The following is a 13,083-nucleotide window of genomic DNA, read 5'->3' as shown; positions in this document are numbered from 1 at the left end:
AAAGCTCACAACTTCCATTACCACCTCTACCAGGCCATGTGCAGCCTTGGCCAGCTTTATCCATGCCCTAAACAAGAACCAGATGTTCCCTCTCTCCATAGCTCCTCTCATTTATTCCCCGTTCTGAGATTGCCCTCAAGTGTGCTGCTCCCCGCCTGGTAAAAATCTACAGAAACCCAGAAGCTTTGGATAATGAAGCAAACATATTTTTGTGGTGTGGGCAATTTTTTTTTCAGTCTGCTGCTAGTTTTTAAATATAAAGTATAGCATATGTTTAACACAGAACATATGGAAAGAAAGAAAAAGCAAATCTTGAATTCCAAGTATCATATTCTTAGTGGAAAAGACTCTACAGTGTGAAAGTGGTCATTCAGAATGAAACAAACCCCCCCCCCCCCCCACTTATTATATATAAATATTTATAAACCTAATTGCAAGTAGGAGAGTTTGCTCAGTCTGGGCAGTGTCCAGACACACACACACAGGTGAGTCCTCCTTTGAGAGGGACCTGTTTGAACACCAAGGGTGCTCAGCTCAGGGCACTGCTCAGCCCCTCTGCCAGGAGCTCCTGTGCTCCTTCCCTGATGTAGGTTAGGCTGGGTAAGGCACATTATTTTTCTTGACAGACTGACAGTGCACCAATTTAATTAATTTTTAAGCCAGATAGTTCACTTCTAAATTCTTAGCAGACAGTTCTGTTCAGTGTAAGAACTCTTCCATTTGTATTTTTGTCTGCTCTTGTATTTTGTACCTGCCTGTGTAGCACACGTTGATCCAAACTGTCAGCTGAGAGTACACACAAACCTTTTTCTTGGGTTCAAGGGAACTGGTCTTAAACCACAAATACAGTGAAGTGAGCTTTTAGTTCACAATCTCTTACATCCTCAGACCCCACTGGGACCTCAGAGCAGTTCGGTTCTTGGCGCAGGAACGGCCGCAAACGCGCCCCTCTCCCTTTAGTGACGGGAGAATCCCGGAGAGGCTGTTTCACACCCAAGGTTTTCCAGCAGGTTTTACTCAAAGAGAAGGCAAATGGGTAACCCAGCACAGCCACCCTGCATCCCTCCTGCCTCCAGTGCTCACAGACCCTCAGTGCTCTCTGACAGCCCACGGCACTGCTCGGGCCCCGCCCGGCCATAGTGGAAACACGGGACAGTGCAAAGCCCAGCGCTGACCCCAAACTGTTCCAGACTGCAGCCAATGCTTCTCTCGAGTCCTGGCAGTTTGTCTCTCCTCCAGAACACAAGGATGGGGAGTGCTGATTTGAATGCCACAACAGGTATTTATTTCTCTCTTATTTAGAGAGAAAGTTCCAGAAAGGACTCGGCAGGTCTCCTCAGCAGCAGCAGCAGGGAGGGACCCCAGTGCAGGTCGGTGCTCCCCTGTGCCACCAGTACCAGCAGCACACAGGCAGCTCCAGGTGCCATCCTTACTGACTCTGCCTCCTTTCCCCTTTTTCTGTTCTCTCTCCTTTTGTGTGCAGTCCCAGATAGCTGCCAGTCACTTGGCCGGGCTGGCTCACAGAAGGTGCAGCAGGCACAGATGGCACTAATGCATAAATGTGATCTAGCAAAGGGATGCCAACACCAACCCCCAACAGGTTCCAAGGAACTGCAGTGCACTTACAGGGATACGAGGGTTGGCAAGGTGAAAGCTGAGATTTGCAGGAGCTCACTATTCCCAAATCAGCAACAGAATCCTACAACAAATGAGCAGATTTATTTATTAACTTAAAAAATGCACGTAATGGCACGATCTCTGGGCATGTGTGTAACAAAGCCTCTCCAAACCCCCCACTCGTTATATAAATTATACTGAGCAAAGGAAAGAAGGGAGAAGGGGAAAGGTGGGAACTGAAAACAAGGACAAACTGAGGAGCATGTACACACTCCGGGGTTTTATGGGAGAGAAATATGGGCAGCACAGAGGGGTTGGCAGTCAAAGGATCTGGACAGCGTCTAGAAGCGATGGAGCAAACCCCATAAACACCCTGTCCATCCTCAGCACTCAGAGCACACTAACATCCCAACAAACACACATTTTTAGTAGTAGCTGGCAATGGATACTTAGGAAAAATGCACAGGGAAGGGAGTAAATGCAGTGTGACTGTGTCCCCCATGGGACACCTCTCCCACCTGCCAAAGAACAGGAGCATTGCCACAGGCACACTGGTAACACTGACTTCCAGTGAGCCCAAGGCAGGAATAGAGGGCACCCCAGTGCACACATCTGGAGGCTGCCAGCCTGGTGTGTGACAGGCCAGCTGCTGGGGGGCCCAGAAGGAGCCCCTGATGGACACCACACTGTCACCGTACAGATCTCAGTACCGTGAGCCTTACACAGCTGACTGGAAAGGAATTACTCCCGATTTTCCACAAGGCACATGAGAGCAGAAGCAGAGCCTAAAAATTAACAGAGCTGGTAACTGTTAAGTGACCGTGGTACCAGCAGGGGAATTGCAGCAAATGCCCTGGTAGTAGGAAATCAGAGACTACTACTGGGGGGCGGGATGTCCAAATATCTGGAAAGTTTGGATTACTAATCCCTTGGCATTCCACCCACAGTCTAACAATGTGCTGAGGGGTCTGTGTGCAGGAAGGAGAGTTTACTCTCCTTCCAGGGGAAGGTGAGTGCCAGGGGAGCCGACATGGCTGAGGGGTGGGGAACACCCTGGCACCCACGTCCTTCCTGGGCCCACGCTCTGTGCCACCAGTGCTGAATTACCCTGGCCACCGGACACAGCTGGGTCACAGTGGCATCTAGAGGGCTGCCATGTGCAGTGTGTGTGCAAAGCAGGGGTCCTGCTGGGCTCTCCTACCGTCTGCAGAGCCAGACCCAGCTCCAGCTCCAGCCAAGTGGGTACAACCCCAGAGAGCTGCACCTTCCCACCATGTTGAAGCCTTGCTAGTCTTTCTCCTAAGAGACCCGTTAAAACTTAAACCCCTGCCTTAGTGCTTCACACAGATTCACATTTTTCCGCAGAACTTACAAAGTGGATTTTTTGTCATTAATAATTGCGTGACAATTAAAATAATTTCCATAGCGTCCTGAATGCCACAGAACGGGGGTGCCCTCTCTTCTTACAAGCCATTGTCATAAGCCAGTCAGATGCTGTATGATCCACAGGCCAGGATTTGGCCGTGTCATTCCTCTGTTACGGGCTCAGAACGTGGCCCTGGATGACTTACAGACTTGATGCTGTAGAGCACTTGGGTCTTAAATCTCTGAGCCATCTGAAGAGGATGATGTCTCTTCAGAAAGGCTGAGCTTAGAGAGGTACATCAGGAAAAGGACACTGGGAAGTATTCCTAAAGGAAGGGGAGTTTAGGAGAGGCTTGAGTTGGGGTCATGATAGAAGTTTGAGGAGAACAGTTCCTCTTCTCAGTTCCGGTTTATATGTTGCTACCCCTGATTTCAGAAAGGAATAAATTCCATTATTCTCATGGTAGGTGCACAGAAGGGAGGAATGAACAATGGGATGTTTGACTTGTGCTTTAGAGGTTGCTATCCCTAGTAACTGCATATTTCTGATATTTTTTTGCCTTTTTAGATGAAAAAAGCAGCAAAGCACCAGGTTTGGATGGTTTCTGGTTTTAATGGGCTTAAAACTGGGCTCTTTTTCTGACTCTACAAGGCTTGAAGTGTGATGCATCTATAGTAGCAGATCATGTATTTTTTTTTCTCCCTAAAAAAGACATAGAGGACCCAAGGTGTCATTTAGGATGCTGACACAAGGACAGTTCTTGGCACTAGAGATCAGGCCTGCTGTCAGTCTGGCTGGAGTTCCCCATAACATAAATGAGATCCCCATTCATGGCAGGATTCATCCCAGAAAGTTTTGAAAGAGCTCAAAGAGTCTTCTCTGAGACATATCTCAGAGAAAACCTCTCTCCTGCCCCTTCTCCCTCTGCTGCAGCGATGCATATATGGTGCAGGAATGAGGGAAGGGCTCTTGGAGCTTCACCTGGAAATGAGGGTCACAATCCCACCCCTCTGGTTTCCCACAGGAGGAGGGAGCTGTCCAAGGGACAGCTCTGTGTGTCACTCTGGGATGGCAGGAGATGTGTCCTGGTTTTGGTGCCACGTGAGCGAGCGGGTGAGTGCCCACGCTGGGCAAGGTGTGCACTGGGACGGCGCCAGGACACAGAGCACCTTCCCTCTGGCAGTTGAACGGGCTCAGTCTGCCTTCCAAGGAGTAATGAGAGCTCCAGGAGAAGAGCCCTCCATTGGCAGGCTGCAAAGGGAAATGAGAACGTGTCCTTCAGGAAAGAGGGGTCAGACCTTGCCAGGCTGGGGGTACTTCCAGGGAGGCTGGGAATGTGCCGGGAATGAGGGAGGCTCACTGCCAAGGGTCAGGGAGAGTGTGCAGGGCCCCCGCTCCAAAGGATCTCTGCTAGAAAAACAGGGACTCTCCAGGCCATTTCCACATCCTTTCCTTTTGCATAAGCAATGCTTGCCTTGCATGAGGAAAACAACAAACTCCTGCCCTCTAGAGACAGGAGACCTCCAGCTCTGCTGAATAAAATATCTGCCACAACCTCCTTTTGAAGCAGATGCTACCAACGCAGCCAGTTTTATCCTCCCCCAAGGCCCACTGGCCGGCTCAGCAGCTCGACGCTCTCTCCTCCCAGCCCTGGAAGGCCGGCTCGCAGGAGAGGCAGCCTGTCACAACCACTCTGGGTCAAGGCAGGAGTTTATTTGGAGAACTGCTGAATAAAGCAGTCACAGAAAACTTGGCAAAGGAAAGAAATCCCTCCCTCTGCACTCCCCAAACCCATCAGGGCAGGATGGCAAATGCCTACGCCAGCCCAGCGCTCGTTCTGTCCCTTCCCTGGCTGCCTGCATCCTGTGCCGTCACCGCCTGGTCCACCACCGGGTGCTGGGCCCCAGGACACAGGAGGAGTGCAGGTGGATCTCCCGGGGTGCCACAGAAGCCCTGCACCCAGGTCCCACAGGGCTATAGCACTGGTGACATGCACTCCCAAGGTGTGGTGGGCTGGAGCAACTGTGCCGACACGTCCACATGCCCAGTTCCAAAGTAAGTGCTGTTAGTGTGTGGAAAGATCGCTCTAAGGGCATTTCCTCACAGCTGCCAGCCAATACCCCTGACTCCCCCGGCAGCAGCTCCATCCATGCATTGGGTTCGATACCCCAGCTGCCAACAGCACTATTTCTAACACACATGCCTGCCCTGCACCCCTCAGCGTTTGCTCCAAACACACACCTAAGTCACAGGCACTGAAAGAAACATCTTTCAACTACCTCTTTGGAACCCGTCCCTGGCAGGATTGGTTTCTCAGCCCGTGCTCCAAAATACAGTGTTTATCAGGTGCGGAAAGACAAGAACTATCTTTTAAAACAGCTTAATCCTGTCCTCCGTCTCCTGCCCTTTACTGCCTGCAGCTAAAGCAGGTCCAAGGGGTGGAAAGTGGTTGTGAGGTACCTGTAACTGTGCTGGCACCTTGTCCTCACAGCAGCCTTTTTTTTGAGGTTCCTTGTGAAACCACAGTTCCTGGACCCCAGGCTCTGTGACCTTTGGAAGATGACCTACAGGAGTGTCCAATTGCTGGGAAAGATCGTGAGGTTCACACGCACACACTAAGGAGGCTACATCACACAAATATGAGGAAAATACACAAATTATATGCCTTTCCACTTCAGTTGCTGGTAAAAATTGTTAAAGGGGAAAAAAAATCCTTATTAGGGCCCAAGTAGCACCCCTCACCTGTATTTTGTTCCTTTTGATGATGTGGTTATTTTAGGAGGCCTTTTAGCCCACCCTGCCGTGTTCTTGGGGCTCAGAGCTCACCTCAGCTCTGTCAGGGGTGTTTCAGCCAGCAATTTAGGAATTCTCGGGAAAAGCCTCCTCTGGCAGCCCCAGGAATGATGCTGGTATCTGCAGCAGTAACACCAGTTCAGGATCACTCCTCTAAGGGATCATTGCTGATTTACTGTGTGACAAACAGCCCTTCCAGCAGCATGCAGTGCTGTAAGGTAGCTGTCCAGGCACTAAATCCCTACTCCTGCAGCGTGGCTCAGGGCTGCCCAGTGGGAGCTCTCCAGGTGCCACCTGCACGGCTGCGGGATGGCAGCACTGGGCAGGGGGTGAACACCAAGCGAGGGCTTCTGCTGCAGGTGGGAACAGGGGACAACTGCCAGTGGATTTGCCTGGTATCCAGTAAATGTGCTGGTGGCAGCACACCTGGGCTGTGTCAGCAGGGTGAAAAGGCAGTTCCAAATGCTCACAATACTCTGAGCTCCCCAGGTCTCTGGGACGAGAGATTATTGAATCCTGGGGGACAAAGAGGAAGTGGGAGAGAGATGCCAGCTTAAATCCCCAACGGCTGCTCAGAGCTGCACAGGACAGGGTGGGTTAGCAGCCCCTCTCCAAAGTAAACACAGGAATAGCTAGTTTTAAAAATATATATATAGTTCCCTTCAGCTGTACACTCCAGCCTGTCAGTGGGTATTTATGGGGTCAGGGAGTGTTGTAACAGTGAAATACATCCTGAGCAGAGGAGCCAGGGAAGGAGCACTTGGATTTAATGCCAGAGAAATTTTAATGCCCAGGAGATGGGCAAGGTGACAGCGGTTTCAGGTAATGCTGCTTCTGCCACCTGTGGTGTGGGGAGGTCACCGAGGGCCCTGTTGGGCAGCACGGTCGTGCCCCCCGGCCCTGCACAGGCTGTCTGGTTCCACTCTCACCGCCCAAGGCAAGTGCCAGGATTTATCCGGTAAGGAAACAGGACTCTGAGGCTGGTGCTGCCAGGCACTGGCACCAGTGCCCAGCTGGAATCCCTCCTGGCTTTACTCCTTCAGAATTCCCTTTTATTGTCAAGAGTGCACACAAGTGTGCAGGTCCAGAGCACATCTGTTATCCCAGTGAGCTCTGTGCTGGGAGGTAAGGATTCTGAAGAGGTCTGGAAAGGATGGAACAGCCTGTTCCCTTGCATTAGGAGAGAGGAAGAGGTGTCCTTACTGCAAGGCCTACAGGGAGGAGGGTGAGGGCCCACAGAAACAACACTGCTGAACACCTGTCTCAGAAGGGACATTATTCCGAAGTCCTCTCCTTCCTCACAGCTCTTTGGGCATTGATCACAGAGCTCACATGTGCCAGATCAGTACCAAATCCCAAAAGGGCACATGGTCTCCATGGGACGCTCGGCAGAGGGAGGAGCACACAAGTCTCAGCAATGGGCAGTGAGGGATCTCAGTTTCTCCGAGGTTGGAAGGAGCCAAGCTTTTAGACCATCAGATATTACAGGGGGTAACAACAACTGTTCTGACAGAACACCACTGCTCCTCTGGGAAAAGCAGCTGTTCTTAGTCCAGAGCCGGATGCTGAACACCTCAGCAGTGCCCAAGGGAACCTTTTCTCATGGATACTACTATGCAGCACGTTATAGGAATCCACACACAAGGACAAGCACCTGAGACCAGGTGGAGCAGCTCAGCCTGGATGGTGGCTATGGTCACATCCCATCCCAGATCCAGCCTGCTTTGCCTGCCCTTGCTGAGTTCCTGAGGAATACTAAAGGGGTGTGCAGGGCAGCCTGGTTGGGCAGGAGGCAGGCTGGGCTCCAGAGGAGCCTGTGCCGTGTCCCCATGCCCACTGGGATCGTGGGACAGTGACACAGGGCTGCTCACACACACACAGACCCCCAAGGCGCTCGTCACACCTGCCTCTGAGCTCCAGGCTCAGAGCGGACACCATCCCAAAGGGATCCCTCCTGCCCCATGTGCTTCCAGCACTGCTCCACAGAGCTGTATAGGATCAGAGAGTGACACACAGCTGCTCCTGCAGCCACCTCTTGGTGCCTATCATTTTGGGCATTGCCAGCTGAGGCTCTAACCTGAGGTGGGGTGTGAGCACCCACTCCCTGAGATCCTGTGCCTTATGAGGACTCTGCCTTGCTCATCCCATAGCTTAGATTCAGAAAAAAACTCAACAGTTTTAAGGAATGGCTTTGATGTAATATGAAAGAAGTCCTTCTTAGGTAAAACCCCCTTGCCAGCCATAGATCTCTTTCCTCTTTTACTTTGTTAAACACCCGCCACATTCTGACCCTGCAGCACCTGTGGTGCATCTGTGAGCGTTTAAGGGTGGATTTTTTCCTACTAGATCTGGTGCATGAAGACAGCTCTCATATTCCCCACAAAGATCACAGAATGCCTGCATAACTCATTTTTTAATTACTCGAGTCCTAAACCACTAATTTAGTGCAATTTCATACTGACTACATGTTGGTATTGTTAAGGTTTATGATCCAGTGATTTACAAGGCATGGTACGTCTGAACTCAAATTGGTTCGATTGATGGTTTAATTGAGCACAGGGACACAAGTGTAACAGTAACCACCATACTGGGGGATCATGGTAGTCCCACCATGGGAATGCACCGGTGGAATTGGTTACACGAACACACAGGTTTTAATTGTAAAGGCCAAAACCAGACTGATTAAACTACTGTTTGGTAAATAGTGCTTCCAATTAATAAATATTTCTGTCTCTAAAGATCAGATTAATCAGAAGAAAAAATTAATATTCTGTTTCTAAAAGCTGGTCTCAATGATGACACAGATACTGCTGCATGGGTGGTTTTGGATGCCTTTAGAGGAAGGACTTACATGAGTAGCAGTTTTTTCTCCACACCAGCTTGCAGAAAACAGTGATGCTGGTCACATCACACCCAGCCCGTGTTTCTAATAAAACCTGCAGTTCATGTTGATCTGGAGTGATAAATCCCTAACAAGTGAACACCAGTCTTTTCTCTCCTGCTGGCCTCAGTTTGTCCATCTAGAATGCACATGGTTGAAATTCCCACTTAAACTGACTATTTGTTATTACCTGTTACTGACACTGATAGTGTTTGGGGATCTGTTATTTCTTAGGGCTTTGAGGTTCCCCAGCTCAGGGTGTTTTCCCTGCCTCTTACACAATTAGGGGTCTGCCTGACCACATTCCTTCTTTCTCTCCTCCCTTCCCCATGAGTCCTGGAGTAAGGAGGCTGGGGGAAAAAACATGGGGAATGAGTGGGGAACCAGAACAGGCAATGTTCATTTAAGGCTCTCCTCTCTCTCCCTCTGCCTGGAACTCGTTCTGGCAGGAAAAACCTTCCAAGCCAGCCCAAACTTCATCTAAATTCATGCACTGGTAATTGTCTTTAAAGAGCAGTGAGAAAGCTACAGACAACAGCAGAAATATTGCATGGCTGGGTAAATTGCAATATTAATTACATCACTGAGAACTACTGCTATTCCCCATTCCCTGCTTCCTGCTGATGTTTTGCAGTCTTGTTTTGCTGTTGTGGCATTACCTTGGCTGTGAACACCTTGCTGTCAGTGGCTCTTTGACATCAGCTCTGTCATCACGAGTGCTTGAATTCACAGCATTTCAGGACTTTGAGGTCCAGAAATACTTTGCTTCTACCACAGAATTCATTTGATATGCTTATTTAAAAAAACCCAACCCAATAATCATCAGAAGAAGCCCATGGAAAGGCACATAAAGATGCCAGGCCTATTATCCTTTGCCTTTAAAGGAACCTCTTTGCGCTCCTGGTTGATCAACAACTCCCTGACACAAGGTTGTGGCCAGGGGGGAGTCGTGCTCCCAGGGAACAAGTCACAGGACAAGAGGAAATGGCCTCACGCTGTGCCAGGGGAGGTTCAGGTTGGATACTAGAACAGTGTATTCATGGAAAGGGGGTCAGACCCCCGTGGTGGAGTCCCCATCCCTCGAGGGTTTTAAAAGTCACGTGGATGTGGCTCTTCGGGACATGGTTTAGGGGTGGCCTTGGCAGTGCTGGGGGAATGGCTGAACTAGGTGACCTTGGAGGACTTTCCCAACCTAAAGGATTCTCTGATTTTTCTCTCTGCACCTCTTCTGCATTTACAACACAGATGGCCGCCGCCAGAAGTTCTTACAATTCCTGTCCCCATTCATCCACCAGTTTTATATTCCTTAAGCAGAAACACAACCATTAGGAAAGCATCAGGAAACCCCTTGATGTCCATTTGTGCCAGTGGAGACCTGCTGGAGTCGTGCCAGATACCTGTGTGCTGTCACCCTCCTTGTTACCCAGTAAAACTGTTGATCAAACTAAATAAATGAAAGGAATATGAAGCCCGGCCCAGAATCTCCCAGGTTTCAGAAGAAAGCAGCAATTTTCCCCCAGCCATACATCTTTAAGCAGAAATAAGGATTCAGAGCACAAGCACTGCTGCCTGCTCCAAACCCAGCACCGTCACAGGGCACCATCCTTGACACATGCCCATGACAAAAGGGAAAGGATCGCTGCTGTGCCAGGGACCTGTTGTGTGGGAGCACATCCTACTCCAATGCTCCATGATCCATTGGGAGTTTGGGCATTTAAGTAAGCTCCAAATGGATAAAAAGGGCTCATGACTTAGGCTAGTGAATTTGTTTCATTCAGCAACACCAAAAGCTGTCAGGATTCACCCGGGCCCCTTGATGGGCAAATGGTATCTGCTCAGGTATGGCATGAGAAACCCCTTTTCCTTCTGTGCACAGAGATTTACAGCCCTTAAGGACAGAGTTTACAGATGCAGAGCTGGGGCTACTGCTAATAAAATGCAGTTTCAGATCATCAGCAGCTCCACTAACTAACAGTCACATCTATCCATGCTCACCGTGTGAGGACCTGGCTCGGGGGGCATCCGGGGGGCAGGATTTGCCTCCCCCACGCTCTTCCCTTCCCACGGTCAGATGGGTTTGGGTTTGCTCAGTGCAGTTACCCAGAATTTGTGAATTATGCTCACAGAAGACATGGGAGTGTCAAAATGTGTCGCCCATGTCCTCGCATTTGCCTACAGCTGCATTTGTAAGGCAAATGTGGTGCCTCACTCTGGATAATTTCCATTAATTCTTAAAAGATTTTCATGGGCTTGTTATTTTCTCAAATATCTGAATTTCAATTACAGCCTCCTCCTAGCATGCAGCAGCCTCACTCTGTGTGCTACTCTGCCAGTAACAGCTTCTCTCTTCCCCAGGGCCGCTGTATCAACTTCACCCGAGTTCCCTCTCAGTAGAGGAGGAGAAGCGGATACCGGGAGGAGAGACAGCCACATTGCCACTGTCCTACCCAGCCGAGAGAACCGAGCCCTTCCTCGCATCCCTTGGACCATCATCCAGCCCGAGCTCCGCAGGTTCCTGCGTCCCTGCTCCGGCTCCTGCGTGCCACCCGCACGCTGGTGCTCTGCCGGGCAGTGCTGCCCGCGTGTGCCTCGCTCCGTGCAACACCAAAGGACAGCGCAGACACCAAAGATGAGAATGCTTTTCTATTTTTGTTATTTGCTGTTTTTTTAAGGATTACAGATTCTCAGGACGCAATGTGCTTGTAGCGGAGATGCAGCGTTCCTCAGCTGCGGCGGAGGCACGTGGTATTTATACAGGGACTACTCGCCACAGGCGCAGGATAACAATTCCCACCAGGCTAAGCAGGCGCAGAGCCGAGTGCCTCAGAGCCATGTCAGATCCCCAACCCTCGCCAGCTCCTCCGTCGTGCCTTACGGGAACCTTCTGACTGGAAATCTTGTCACTCTAACACTGAAAAGTGCACACGCATGACAAAATGTAGACAGGATGCCTCGAGGTATCGGTGGCGAGCAAGACTTTGCCCTTTAGTTTTTGAAGACACCTTTCTCTCATTATGCACCCGGGACAGGAAGGAATTACTAGAGCGTTATTCCACAGGAAGACAGCCTGTAAGTAGAGATCTGGAGCTGAGTTGGAGGGACTGATGCTTCAAGACCTTGACACTGTGGCTGGTGGTTTTTTCCCCTTTCCTGCATTCACAGTTCAGTAGCGCATAAAACATCATCATCTATAAACATACCTAGCAGTTGTAGGCTTGTGTATTTTTTTTAGATTAAAAAAAGCAGTAGCCACTAAGCTGGTATCTCAGGGTTTTTTCCCCCCGCAAATCTCCAAGGGCTTTTCAGCGTCACAAGCCAGCAACTCTCTTTGCATGAGAATTTCAAAGTTTAATTAATATAATTAAAGGCAACAGCAAGCAGCAGCCTGTGAAGATTTTGCTCATCTTTTTTATGCCTTTTGACATTGAATGACCTATTACTGTATGTGTGTTCCTCGGCGGTGAAGGGAGTGCCGAGCATTGGGTACGATTCCGCAGTGGGAAAGACCTCCTTCCATCAATTTGGAAATTAAATTTATGGGAGCGCCGGCCATCACAAAACATCGACAATGTATGTATTATAATTTTTTAGAAAAACCAGTGTCGTGTCACGTCGACGATGCCAAATTATGTTAGCGTGAGCGGAAACACTGTGGGGGAGGAAGGAGGGAGCAGCTGAAGAAAAAGGCTCAAATGATCCAGTCACTTTCGATACTGTACTTCAGAGGCAGAATGGATATTCGAGTCGAAACCTGACAAAGCGCGCCTGCTTTGATGGGAACTGGTATAGACAATGACCAGTGGCTGGGTCAGTGGGATGTCTCTCTGCGAGCAGGGAGGCTTATCAAATGACACTAAAAATAAGTTCAACAACCATCATGTTGGAGGGGAAAAGGCGAACATTTCACATTTGGTGGGCATGAGTGTGCGCAAGATGGAAAGAGCAATGCGGAGCATCCTGGGCTAATTATCTCCTTTGTGCTCTTCATTGGAATCGCAAGGGACAGAAATAATTCTCTTGGTCCATATCCAAATCCGTGGCACTGCCCAAAGAAGCCTTTACGTATATCCACTTGCTTACATCTTCTGCTTGAGTTTATTTATGTCACTGGTAGCCTCATCAGCAACAACCATGTCTGCACATTAGACTATAAATAAAATTATTATCTGAGTTTCAATCATTATTTCCTTCTTCTCCTCCCCCGTAACCTCCTGGGTTTGCACAGCTCAGACCTTCATTTTCCAGCTACACAGTCACCCACGGTACCAGACTCCAGAGGCTGCGTCCAGCCCCTGGCCCCGTGTGGCATGGTGGGAAAGCTGCCACGGCCGCACCCAGGTATCCCGACTGCCCCCAGCCATGGAGACCCTGTCGGACACCAGCTCATGCCGTACGGGGCATCAGCCACGGAACCAGAACCACTGAG

The 13,083-nt window shown here is 49.9% G+C and overlaps 1 protein-coding gene across 2 annotated transcripts in view; it reads left to right on the top strand.

Moving 5' to 3' along the window:
• The window catches only part of ANTXR2 (ANTXR cell adhesion molecule 2), an 81,839-nt gene extending 69,005 nt beyond the window's left edge, over positions 1 to 12,834 (top strand). Inside the window, exon 17 of one of the 2 annotated variants that reach the window (XM_027668544.1) lies at positions 11,013 to 12,834. In XM_027668544.1, coding sequence (XP_027524345.1) covers positions 11,013 to 11,051 — 39 coding nt within the window. In that variant the 3' untranslated portion in view covers positions 11,052 to 12,834. Of the gene's footprint in view, positions 1 to 8,580; positions 8,647 to 11,012 lie in introns of those variants that run through there. The other variant, XM_027668543.1, reaches the window with a different exon arrangement.
• Positions 12,835 to 13,083: the final 249 nt, after the last annotated feature.

This window comes from Corapipo altera, unplaced genomic scaffold (genome assembly GCF_003945725.1).
Source record: "Corapipo altera isolate COAL_440 unplaced genomic scaffold, ASM394572v1 274, whole genome shotgun sequence".
NCBI lineage: Eukaryota > Metazoa > Chordata > Aves > Passeriformes > Pipridae > Corapipo > Corapipo altera.
This window is presented reverse-complemented; position numbering and strand designations above follow the sequence as displayed.